At 38.2% G+C, this 11221-nt stretch overlaps 3 protein-coding genes across 3 annotated transcripts; all 3 read right to left on the bottom strand.

Annotated features, from left to right (window-relative positions):
* Positions 1–72: 72 nt before the first annotated feature.
* LOC105191887 (coiled-coil domain-containing protein 13) lies at positions 73–4032 on the bottom strand. Its single transcript, XM_025299219.1, has 8 exons — positions 4020–4032; positions 3743–3919; positions 3266–3510; positions 2609–2787; positions 2169–2403; positions 1598–1779; positions 1202–1336; positions 73–705 (listed from the first exon to the last, which is right to left on the bottom strand). Exons 1-8 carry the CDS (start codon positions 4030–4032, stop codon positions 657–659), a joined length of 1215 nt encoding a protein of 404 aa, XP_025155004.1. The 3' UTR covers positions 73–656.
* A 4-nt stretch (positions 4033–4036) lies between these two features.
* LOC112588631 (uncharacterized) lies at positions 4037–4858 on the bottom strand. Its single transcript, XM_025299220.1, has 2 exons — positions 4546–4858; positions 4037–4245 (listed from the first exon to the last, which is right to left on the bottom strand). Exons 1-2 carry the CDS (start codon positions 4781–4783, stop codon positions 4037–4039), a joined length of 447 nt encoding a protein of 148 aa, XP_025155005.1. The 5' UTR covers positions 4784–4858.
* Positions 4859–5057: 199 nt separating this feature from the next.
* Positions 5058–8619, bottom strand: LOC105191875 (DNA ligase 1). Its single transcript, XM_019845436.2, has 4 exons — positions 8426–8619; positions 7035–8165; positions 6830–6968; positions 5058–6735 (listed from the first exon to the last, which is right to left on the bottom strand). The coding sequence occupies exons 2-4, from the start codon at positions 8087–8089 to the stop codon at positions 6529–6531; spliced, it is 1401 nt and encodes a 466-aa protein (XP_019700995.2). The 5' UTR covers positions 8090–8165; positions 8426–8619; the 3' UTR covers positions 5058–6528.
* Between the last annotated feature and the right edge of the window lie 2602 nt (positions 8620–11221).

Here is an 11221-nt window from a genome sequence, read left to right on the forward strand (position 1 = left end):
CATGAAATTACGCTCTATTCTACTAAAAAAAAAAAAAAGGAAAAGGAAAAAAATTAACGCATCTTAATTCACGGCATCACGAATCCACCAATCGTCCGGATCTTTCGAACTTCTCATAAGTAGATCCGAACGCGGCGCGCTTGAGAGAATATGTCGCGTGTTGCTAGCTTCTCGCTGGTAACATCAGGAAACGTAGAGAAGAAACAGGATGAATTTACGGCCGCGATGCCGCCAGTGCGATATCAATGGCGAGAGCAAACGACAGAGTTGGCCGAGCAAACATCGACGGGGTGTTAAGAGAACGACAACGACGGAGACGCGACGCATGGTGGAAACGAAACGACGAGTTTCGCTCCGACGGTGTCACGCGGGTTTACGTGGAGGCGTTGCACCTTATCTCTCGTGTCCTAGTTACATCATCACGCCGCGGCTTTGTTGCTGCTACATCCACTCCGATCGCGAGACTGCGACTGGCCCCGTTTTCTTTCGCGCCGTCGAAAACGGCGCTCGTCTGCTCGATTAACGAACTCCTCGCCGAATGTCCTTAGAATTGGCTCGCTGTTTCTCCAACGCGGCCACACGATTCGATTAAGCACGTCGGTTTTCCTTCCCGAAGACCTCCGCCGCCGGTTTCATCCTCTTGCCCCTTCTCGTTGTCAAATAGTTATCGTCGAACGACTCCCACCGGCTGCTGACGATTTATTTCTAGGTAGAGACAATTAATTCATGTATGAGCAGACAATGAGAAACGATCGCTGGGCTTCTCGAGATCGACGTTAAACATCCAGACTCGCAGGCGTCATTTCTCAAACAACGACGTTTGATCCTGAGGGGACCGATGAAGAAATCTGAGACTCTAGAAAATCCGAATAATCCGCAACAATTGCGACGTCCATCATGTGCGCAAAGGACTGAATTTTGACAGGAGTCTACTTTTAAACTAAACTGCACGTTTCTCGAGGAGCGACATCGGCCGCTGCTACTGCGAGCACGCAAAAATAGACAATCGGTCGTTCGTGTTTCTTGCACGAGGAGTCTATTTCTAGAAGGCCGTGTTGGAAAGTAGCATCGCGTAAGATTAGCCAATTGTCCTTTGTAATTGTAAAGGCATACGTGCATATCTCGACACCTGCACGGTTCCTGAAGAGAATTTCAATTTCGCTCGCGCACGCCTCGCGAGAGGTTTAGGGCTCAGACCTACCTGCACGCATCTTTGAAAGCCTTCCTGGCCTGATCGAGCATTCGTTTGTACACGGCGAGATCGTTGGCTTTGTCCTGCTGTACTGTATCTAATCTGGCCTTAAGCGCGAGACACTCCTCTTCGAGCAATTCGATTCTACGTCAAAACGTAATCAAAGATAACGATAAAACGCCTGGAAAAGAGCGAGCAAGCAACGACGAGAGTTTTCCCACGAGTGACATTCCACATTTGAAAGAAACAAGATTCACTGAAGATTCATGCGAGGGAGCTTGACGTTACGATTCAATCTGCGAGAATCTAAACGTCAAACGCGCGGAATCGTCCTCCACCGCGGAGAACTGTGTCAGTGTGACGCCAGGATTTGGAAAATCTTTCGTTGGGTCTCACGTAACTTACCTGAAGCGCACTTTCTCGGGGTTGCTGAACTCTTCGTCCACTTGTAGACTCGACGTGAACTTGGCACGGGATCTCGCTTTGTAACCGGTGTCCACCTTGACGAGTCCCACCCTTTCCTTCTCCGAGTCACGCAACTTTGACTCCAACTTCGCACATTTCCTTTTTTCTTTACGCAAAGATTCCTTCAAAGGGATAACCAGGACAATAGTTCCGAAGAATAAGAATCCTCAATTTTTTTGTTTTCTTCTTTTATGCAATTTCGAATCATTTTATACGCGAGTTTAATATCAGTCAAACGATCGTATTTACTCTCTCTCTCTCTTTCTCTCTCTCTCTCTCTCTCTCTCTCTCTCTCTCTCTCTCTCTCACCCGAATTTTCAGTTATTCATCATAAAGCCAACAAATTAGTTAGTATGTAATTAGTAGTATGATTTATTGTGCTGTTAAATCAATGTATTAATTTACTAGATTGATTTGTCGCACTTCCGCAATTTTCGCCTAGACGAATCTCTTGGTCGAACCAACCGTTCTGAGATTTCTCAGCAAACACAATGCTGAAGTTATTGCTTACCTCGAGGGAAAGCGTCTCGTTTCTCTCCTTGTCCAGGCGTTGGTTGAGCAAAGTTACCAATTCCAATAATCTCACGCGTTCGGCTTCGGCGGCTAAAGCTAAGGTCACATATTCATTGGGTTCACCCAAGTATCGTGGACTAACAGGTGGGCTAACCTGACGTCCTTCGGGCTGCCGGGAGTCTGAACAGAGGGAGTCTCGATACTTGAAAGATTCATCTGACGCAATGTTGTTTCTAAAATTGTACAGTAAATGCGTGTGTACTTGTTTGTTAAAAACGAATACCTAAAATACTTATTTGTTTATCGGACAGATTTAATCTCATTGTTGTCTTCGGATAATAAGCTTTTACCCACCTTCATTTTCCACGTGCGACACAACTCTGTGGACGCCACTAAAATAAATTCTGCGACACAATTACGAATATTGCTCGCACAAACCTTAGCTTGTCGATTTCGGTTTCGCGTTCCTCCAGCCTCCTGCGTAATCGATCGACGTGCAATTGCGTAGCTCGCAGTTCATTCTTGATATTCGCGTTCTCACGTTCGATCTTGTGTTCCTTGTTCTGCACCTCCACCTCGTACTCGTGATGCCTCGCCTCGGCGATCTTCAGTCGCCCCTAGAAACGCGACACCATTTCAATGGATCGAGGTCGGAAAGTCCACAATATACTACGTGCCATTTGTAGACACATTTTTTGCGATATCGAATAGGCACGTGTCCGCAATACATCCTTTATTCGCTCGACTGCATCAACACTTCTCGTTTCGCAACTGACGTCACGATATCGTCAAAATATGTAATGTGTGCAAAAAGAATATATATAGTATCGCTATAATTAATACAGTATAAAATGTTGTCAAGGTTCTCTCTCTCTCTCTCTCTCTCTCTCTCTCTCTCTCTCTCTCTCTCTCTCTCTCTCTCTCTCGATTTTTTGTCAATTTCCTCAAGCTGTTTCAGTTTTTCATCCAAATGTGTCAATGGAATTAATAATCTATACGATAAATATAGTATTTTAAATCGCATTTGTTCTTAACAAACAAATATACGCATACATGCAAGATTTTTTTTGTAGATTTTTGTAGATATTTACTAACGTTCAACACTTCGATAAGACGATCATCGTGAGATCGTTTCTCATTCAGTATTGCGATATTTCCCCTCGCGACATTCAACTCGTGCTCCAACACTCTTATTCTCGCCTTAGAAGCGTCGAGCTTCCTCTTCGAGGTCTCCAGTGCTACTTCCGCTTGTCTGAGTTCCTTCGCCGTATTCTCGATCTGTTGCCGTCTCTCCTTCTCGGCAATACGAAGATTAGCCAGATTTTGTCGATCGAGGGGTGCTAAGTGATTTTGTTGCGATAAAATAAATAAATTACGACAATTATCTTGCAGAAGACGTGTATAAATGCGAATGTGTGCATACAATGAGTATCGCGAATAATTAGCCGGACTTGCGTGGAGATAAATTTGATACAAAATAATAACAAGAAATAATTTGCACGATATAAATGACATTTACGAAGAATCATTCAGGTAAACACACAGATGGGATGCTGTCATTTTTCGGCCTACCGGAAGAATCTCTCTGGCATTTGTCGTGTTCCGATAATTTCGCCTGCAATTCCGACACTTTCTGCTGCAAATTTCGGATTTGCTCGGCTCGTCCGCGCCAACCACCCGGCACGCTCGAAAGCGCGGTGACACTCACGTTTTCGCCCACCTCGCTGCACAATAACTGATACTTGTATTCTTAGTCTATCGTCCGTTAAACGTAGAAGAGGATTTAGATTAAAAAAATAAGAGGTAAGAGTTTCTCCAGAGAGAGTCTTCGATTATAGTTTTGTCCGACCTATCGAGTACATATTTTCACGAGTTTTTACACAGCGACAAGAACACAAATACCTTCTGCATTTTCTTAATCTCTTGCCGAAGAGTGGCACACATATTCCTCGACTCGCAAAGTTTAGTTTGAGTCCATTGCAGCTTGCTCTTCCGACACTTGACCCGTTCGTCGTCACATTTACCCGAAATATCCCCCGAGTCTTTGTCTTCTCCATTATCCAGAGTTGCATTCTCTTCGAAATTACAATTAACATGAAATATGTAAAACGAATATTACAAATCTGTTATACTGTTGTAAAAAGTGAGTGAGAAATTCTTAATAAGCGAATACTTAAATTATCGAGTACTGGGAAAGAAAGACCGACATAGTTCATCTTTATTGCTAGACGTCTCATAACACCAAATCTTTTTTCTTTAGAGTTGTTTTCTAAATGAATCTAATCGAACGACAACATTAATACGTCTACAACAAAGACAGACGTGCAGCTTGTCTCATTATATTCGTAAAATGGAGAAACAATCTGGAAACTAACCACCGCTGGAATTTTTGTACGTTTCGGACTTAACTCGCCGTAATTCCACCCTTTGTCGCTTTAACTCATCTTCTTTGACCGCCAAAGTAGCTTCCAGATTTTTACATTTCGTCTTCAACACCTCTATCTCGGCGCTTTGGTTCCTATATTTTTTGCTAAGCTCAATTGACGCGGTCGATTTTTTCCTCGCCGTTACCGTATTTCGCGAATTTAATTTCTCTTGCGACAATTGTCGCATCTTCTCCTCCGCTTGCTCAAATGCGCCTCGTAAACACTCATTTTCCGCCGTTAAATCCTGTTACATAAATATTATGTATGGCCATGGCGGTAAGCTAATTATTATATTAGGAGGACTGATGTATAAACGAAATAAAAATATTGTCTACCACACCTATAAGGACATAGGCCTTAGAACATAGGACATAGGCCTCTCTTTTCAATATTTATTTACAAGGAATTTAATAAAAGAAATGGGAAGTTGTAAATAAGCTGAAAAAACTCAACAGATCACATTTTCACTTTAAATAATATCTTTATTCCTCAGTTATACACATATGTCTACGTTAGAATTATACTTACACAAATACGATTTTGCAAGAATTTATTTAGCTCTTCCGGGTATATGATACGTTCGGAATATTCTTCCTATGAGAAAGTCGCACGTATGAAGATTTACGAGCAATTGGATTACTTATACAATACAAACGATGGTTTAGTTTACGATCGGGAAACATGATGAAATATTTACGATACGTGTACATACACATTCAAGGGGTTATATGATTCGGGATTTTAAATTAACCTTCAGTAACGTACTAAAGACAATGTACTTAAGAATATACACAAATATATACCTCTACAAATTTAGTCTCTGGTATATCATCATGAGCACCATTCGTCTCTAGTTCGCACGTACTGTCTTCCATTCTTGTACTAAATATTCAACAAATAAATTGCGATCTAATCTTGCGAAGTGGCAGCAATCTCAAATAAGTCGTGGAATACATCGCATTCTCGTTTATAAGTATTCGCAAATTAATTTGCATAAAGTTCTGCTAAGAGTTCGCTTTTTACACAGAATTCTGCATTGCTGATGTCACAAAGAGAGAATAGTACGAAAGTCAGAAATGAGGACCCGTTCCATTCAAGAAGCGTATTTTCTTGCAACGACAAATGTCACGAGTTCACGCTGAATAGGAGTACAAATGTGCGCGTTCGTTTGTTTTACGAATACAACAGTGTGGAGCACATACACACACACACACACATATATGTATACATATTTGAAGGATCGTACTGATGGCCAAAAATGCAACATTTACACGACATATTTACCAGTCAGTTGAGAAAGCGCAAATCTAATATGTTTGAATAAAATCATGGTGCTATATTTGCATATGTAATTTATTAAAATATTTATGTGAGAAAAAAGTTCTCATTACTGAGGAAGTAGTCACAAATATATAGCTGATGTATAGTATAATATATTGATAATATTTGCATATGTAATTTATTAAAATATTTATGTGAGAAAAAAGTTCTCATTACTGAGGAAGTAGTCACAAATATATAGCTGATGTGTAGTAAAATATAGCGATCTATTAATATGAACATACTGAACGATATGAATCTGCTAAACAAAAAGTAAACAATCAGTAAAGTATTTTCTTCACATAAAACAGTCCTATTTGTCATAATGTAAGATCTTAATATGTCTAAAGCCCGTGTCACACTACGGATTGAAGATCAAGGATTGCGGATTGAAGATTAGATTTCGACAAATCGATGAACTTCGGTTTTGATTTACTTTATTCCGATTAGTCAAATTTCAATCTTCAATCCGCAATCCTTGATCTTCAGTCCGTAGTGTGACACAGGCTTTAAACCATTCTTCTGACGTGACATTTGTGTAATGTTAAAGATATTAATTTTTCCATACAACTTCGGAAACTGTGTGCTTACTTTTTAGTCCTATTGATTGCGTTATATTTCTGATTTCATGATTTTCTCTTTTCCCTTTTTCGAAGATTTTTTCTTTCCCTTAACATTGGCCAACTTGCCAACTTTGCGAAGAGCTTCCAGTTTCTTATTTTTAGCAACAATGTTCGCCTTATTCGCAGTTTTAGGCGCTGTATATTGCACATTTATTCTTTTCTTCTTCAGGAATGTATGGTTTAGCGCAAGTGCTTTCTGTTGAAAGTATGAAATCAAGTTGTATTGATGTAATAACATGGTTTGAAGAAAATATAAAAAATAAAATGATAAAGGGAATAATATTGCTTACCTCGTAATCTATTCTGTCTGACATCTCCACATATGCAAAGCCACGTGATGCTTTCGTAGCCGGATCAGTTTGAATCCTGACACTGGTCACTGTTTTAACCTTGGTCAAGAAGTGTTGCTTCAGTTCATCTGCTGTTATACTGAAAATTATCGAATATTGTTAAAAATAAAAAAAAAAACAGAGATAAAAATATGAATATTCTTACCTCTGTGGCAAATTTCCGACGAAAAGAACATATCGTTTTTTTTTCGTTCCTTTCTTTTCTGGAGCATCCGAGGATTTACCGCTTTGTGTGACTATATTCTTCTTTTCTTTTTTAACTTTCACTACGGCTGTTTCTTCATCATCTTCTTGGTCTTCATTGTCCTCTTCATCCTCGACATCTTCAATATCAACACCTTTTTTTGCAATATCCATAGCTTCTCCTTTTTCTTCTTCTTCCTTTTCTGTATCACTTTGATCTTCATCGTTATTATCTTTGTCATTTTGATTATTCTGTTCTGTCTTGATTTTAGCTTTTTTATTCTTGCCACGCTCTCCTTTTGCTTTTCTTTTATCCATGATGTTATCTTTTTCTTCATTCTTTACAAACACATAGGCTTGATCCTTAGTCTTTTCTTCCTTTACTATGTCTGATTTCTTAGGTTTTTTCTCTGATTCCAACACTGTAATCTTTCTAAGCAATACAGAGATTCTCTTTTTTGCTGTCTTTGTTAATACTTCTCTGCTCCTGATTTCAGCTAGTTTTTTTTTCATTTGTTCCATATTAAGATGATTAAATTTTGTTCGTCGTTGACGTCGAAGTGCTTTGTTAGATTTAACTGTATTAGTTGGAGATGAAGATACAGAAGCCTTCTTCATCTCACGATTTAATTGTTTATTCTTTAATTGGTGTAATTTCTTTTCCGTTGCTGTAATAAGAGTTTCCTTTTTCGATTCAATAGGAATTGATTTAATTTCTTCATTTATATTTGTCTTTATTTTTGCTTTCGATAATTTTTCAATACTTCCATTATTTTGTTCTTCTATTTCCTTCTCCTTCTTCTTTTGCTTATTTATCTTCTTAAGAGCTTTCTTTATAGTTTTAGTTTTCTTTTTAGTTTTAAGCATAGAGTCCCCATTTTGAACAGTATTGTCAATTTTATCCTTTTTATTCTTGATTTTAACTATATTTTTAGACTTTCGGTCTAGTCTTGCAGGAAGAGAAGTCTCCTTAGAAGATCGTTTTTTCCCTTTCTTACCTTCCTGTTTAGTTTTCATTTTAAAACAAATATTTCAAAAAATAAAGGAATGAGACCACCAATAGCTAGTACGTGAATCGACACGTACTTAAATCCTGAAAATACAAATATAAATAATTGTTTACAAACTTTTAATTTTCATTAAAAATGTAAAGTTTTTCACAAAAACTTTTTAAAACTTTTATAAAAACTATGATTATACACACACATATATATAAATTACAAGTTTTAAGAATTTTAATGAAATGAGGTTAGTCATGTGGGTGTAAGAATTAAAGTAAGAATTAAATTAAATATGTTCTCTTTCGTGTATGGAATATTTTTGCATATGTCAAACAAATGATATTTAACTTACTTCTTGCCGATGAATCGGTATAAGCTTTAGTAAGAATTACAAAATTATAGTGAATATCGTACAACAGAGCTACTTCCAGACCACGTTCTAAACATGCAACAACGTGCGCGCTGCGCGCCAACAATTCCGTCTATGTCTCCTTCAAGAGTGAGGTTAGACAAAGGGTCTGTTCTTTATAGCTGCACTGCTGAACTAGTGCAATAAGTTAGAGCGAAAAAAATATAGTTGTCTCATTTTAACTTATTGCACCAGTTCAGTAGTGTAGCTATAAAAAACAGACCCAAAGGTTAGAGTAGGTTATAGGAGATGATGAGAAATTCTCGAAGAATATTGATCACGGAATTGACCACTATGTGATCAATTCAACAAAATTATTCAATCATTTCTTGTACTTATATCATTAAAATCATTTGATTTTTCTGAAATATTATCGTCACCTCATCATCATTATATTACTGTGTTTTAATAATATTACTAACCTATTTATATGCACGTTTAATAAATTTATTTCTAACAAACAAACAATTATCCTGAGGTAATAAAAATATCGAATCGAATTTGAAACTATCGATTGTTGAGTCTTAATCGTTATGAAAAATTTCTTTCTTCCAATTACTATCTTTTAGGATGCGCCACGTTTAGAAGGATAAAGCAAATAAAATGATATTTAGAATGAAGATTTCTTCATGAATAACTCTTATGCGTGATATTACTAATGTATTATTAATGACGCAGGTATAGTATCGAACGTTTCACAGAGTTATTTTGAACATATTCAGAACGTTTTACTGTCTACTACAGAGATGTTATATTGTTAATATATTATTAATTTACTAATTAATGATAATTTTTTTAACGCGTTTTTCTTTTTCATAGAAAGGGCACATTTAAAAAGATCTAATTGACTTAATTACAAAGTACTCTATTAATATTTTAATTCATTAATATTAATAACAGCAATATATATCTCATTAATACAATACGATACATGTATGTATAGAATAACGTGCTTATCGGATATCTCTCAGTCGTTCAAGATGATAGATTTACGAGGAAACAAAACAGATTGTCACCTACATTCAACAAATCGACAAGGAGCTCAGAGTTTTTGCTTTTATTACATTCGTCGACAATTACAAGCGAAACGGGACAGGTGAACGATTGCGCTCCACCCGTGCATAATAATACTCCGCCGCTCGCTTTATTCGGCCGATGGAACGGTAGTGCGTAACGCGCAATCAAGTATAATGTACACATAAATAATTACATAGATACAATTAGACGCAGTTCGGTATTATGTACACGATAGCAACGACGAGTCGAGTACATGTTCATTTGCTCAACGCGTCGGCTGCGATTCAAGTTGCGTTAGCGCGTTTACATCTGGTCTCGATCAACCCTTCAAACCGACGTTCCCAAGTTTGCTTCGTCTATCGTCTTCGGTGCGATTCGCCGATTACCCCAGCCGGCCCCAATTGTGTGAAAGAGAAAGAGAAAAGAAAAGAAAAGAAAACCAAACAGTGAACGTCGATCGGGTTGATAATGATTCTTCATCTTTATTCCTCATCAGTTTTCAATTTTCAATGGGAAATGAGATTTGGCGAGAAGAAGAAGAAATATAGGTTTTATTCAAAGGGTCAAACCGCTCCCCTTCAAGCGCAACAGATATTTGGAAAAGTGATTTATACGCATAAGTGCCGATCACAGACACGCCTGCGCGACGTGGCCGGCTTTGTAATATTACATATATCATAAGATTAAATAAGATTGCGCCAGCAGACTGACGATAAATGAATGATGACTTGGTACTATGGGACAGAAAAGAAGATTTCGAATTACGAAAACAAATTGTATCGATAAACGAATCCCTATCTTTTCATAACACAACACATGCATTCAATGCTACTAGCTCTTGGCTGGATTTTGTTAATGCATACTTTCAGATTTGGTCGAAGTCTAACACTACAAACCAGTCAGATCCGAAAGCTCATTGGCTTTAAAGCGCTTAGATGGACGATGTTAGTGCTCAATGCAATTCAATCTAAAGTTAATTTCTCTTTAACAGAATTGTTGAAGCAACAACAATCTCTTTAACTAGAACTAATTTTCACAACAAACAGAGTGTATCTCGCAAACCACGCTAATGTTAGATCAAATCGATCTCTATACTAGTAAATCTAGTTACTGAGATATCTAACAATAAATTTAACAATGATACGTGCAAAGTCAATCGGGAAATATCTCACGGAGTAGCGTGAGATGTCTGCTGTGTGGAATTACAACATGTGCATTAAACTACTAACAGAATCCAGGATCGACCTAGCTGGTTGGCTCTAGACAGCCAGCACAGATAAGACAATCCACATAAATCGTAACTTCGATATAATTTCAATAAAGACAACTTGACTTGAATAATATAGAAAAAGTCTGGTAGAGCCCGCTGGCGCAATCCTACGCCGTCCTACAAACACGAAACACAGTTTAAAGCTATCCACACGTTCCTGCGGTTCCTCTCGCTAATACTGCCGCGAAAGAAAGCCCGAACGACCGATCGGGAACACCCTTGCGCCGATTTTCGAATCGTCAAGGTCAGCGGAGGGCATCGCTCGAACTTCGGCAAGGGGATCGTTATCCTTCATCGACCGCTGGGACGAACAGGGTGTACCGTAAGTCGCGCGCCTTCGGGATGAGAGAATTAAACTATAGAATCGTAATAAATAATATGCTTACACTTGAACGCCATTTTTCACGGCCACTGTAATCGACTGTGAACGAAAAGAGGAACCGCGCGCGCGC

Source organism: Harpegnathos saltator, unplaced genomic scaffold (genome assembly GCF_003227715.2).
Source record: "Harpegnathos saltator strain DR-91 unplaced genomic scaffold, Hsal_v8.6 scaffold255, whole genome shotgun sequence".
In the NCBI taxonomy this organism is placed as follows: Eukaryota; Metazoa; Arthropoda; class Insecta; order Hymenoptera; family Formicidae; genus Harpegnathos; species Harpegnathos saltator.

Coding starts and splice junctions, on each gene's coding strand:
- LOC112588631 (XM_025299220.1), bottom strand. CDS start 4,783: ATGCGACAATTGTCGCAAGAGAAATTAAATTCGCGAAATACGGTAACG. Junction 4,246..4,545: donor GTACAAAAATTCCAGCGGTG/GTTAGTTTCCAG, acceptor GTAATTTCGAAG/AGAATGCAACTCTGGATAAT.
- LOC105191875 (XM_019845436.2), bottom strand. CDS start 8,089: ATGAAAACTAAACAGGAAGGTAAGAAAGGGAAAAAACGATCTTCTAAG. Junction 6,969..7,034: donor GTCGGAAATTTGCCACAGAG/GTAAGAATATTC, acceptor GATAATTTTCAG/TATAACAGCAGATGAACTGA. Junction 6,736..6,829: donor CAGACAGAATAGATTACGAG/GTAAGCAATATT, acceptor TACTTTCAACAG/AAAGCACTTGCGCTAAACCA.
- LOC105191887 (XM_025299219.1), bottom strand. Junction 2,788..3,265: donor GTCTTATCGAAGTGTTGAAC/GTTAGTAAATAT, acceptor TCGCGTTTCTAG/GGGCGACTGAAGATCGCCGA. Junction 1,337..1,597: donor CCCGAGAAAGTGCGCTTCAG/GTAAGTTACGTG, acceptor GTTTTGACGTAG/AATCGAATTGCTCGAAGAGG.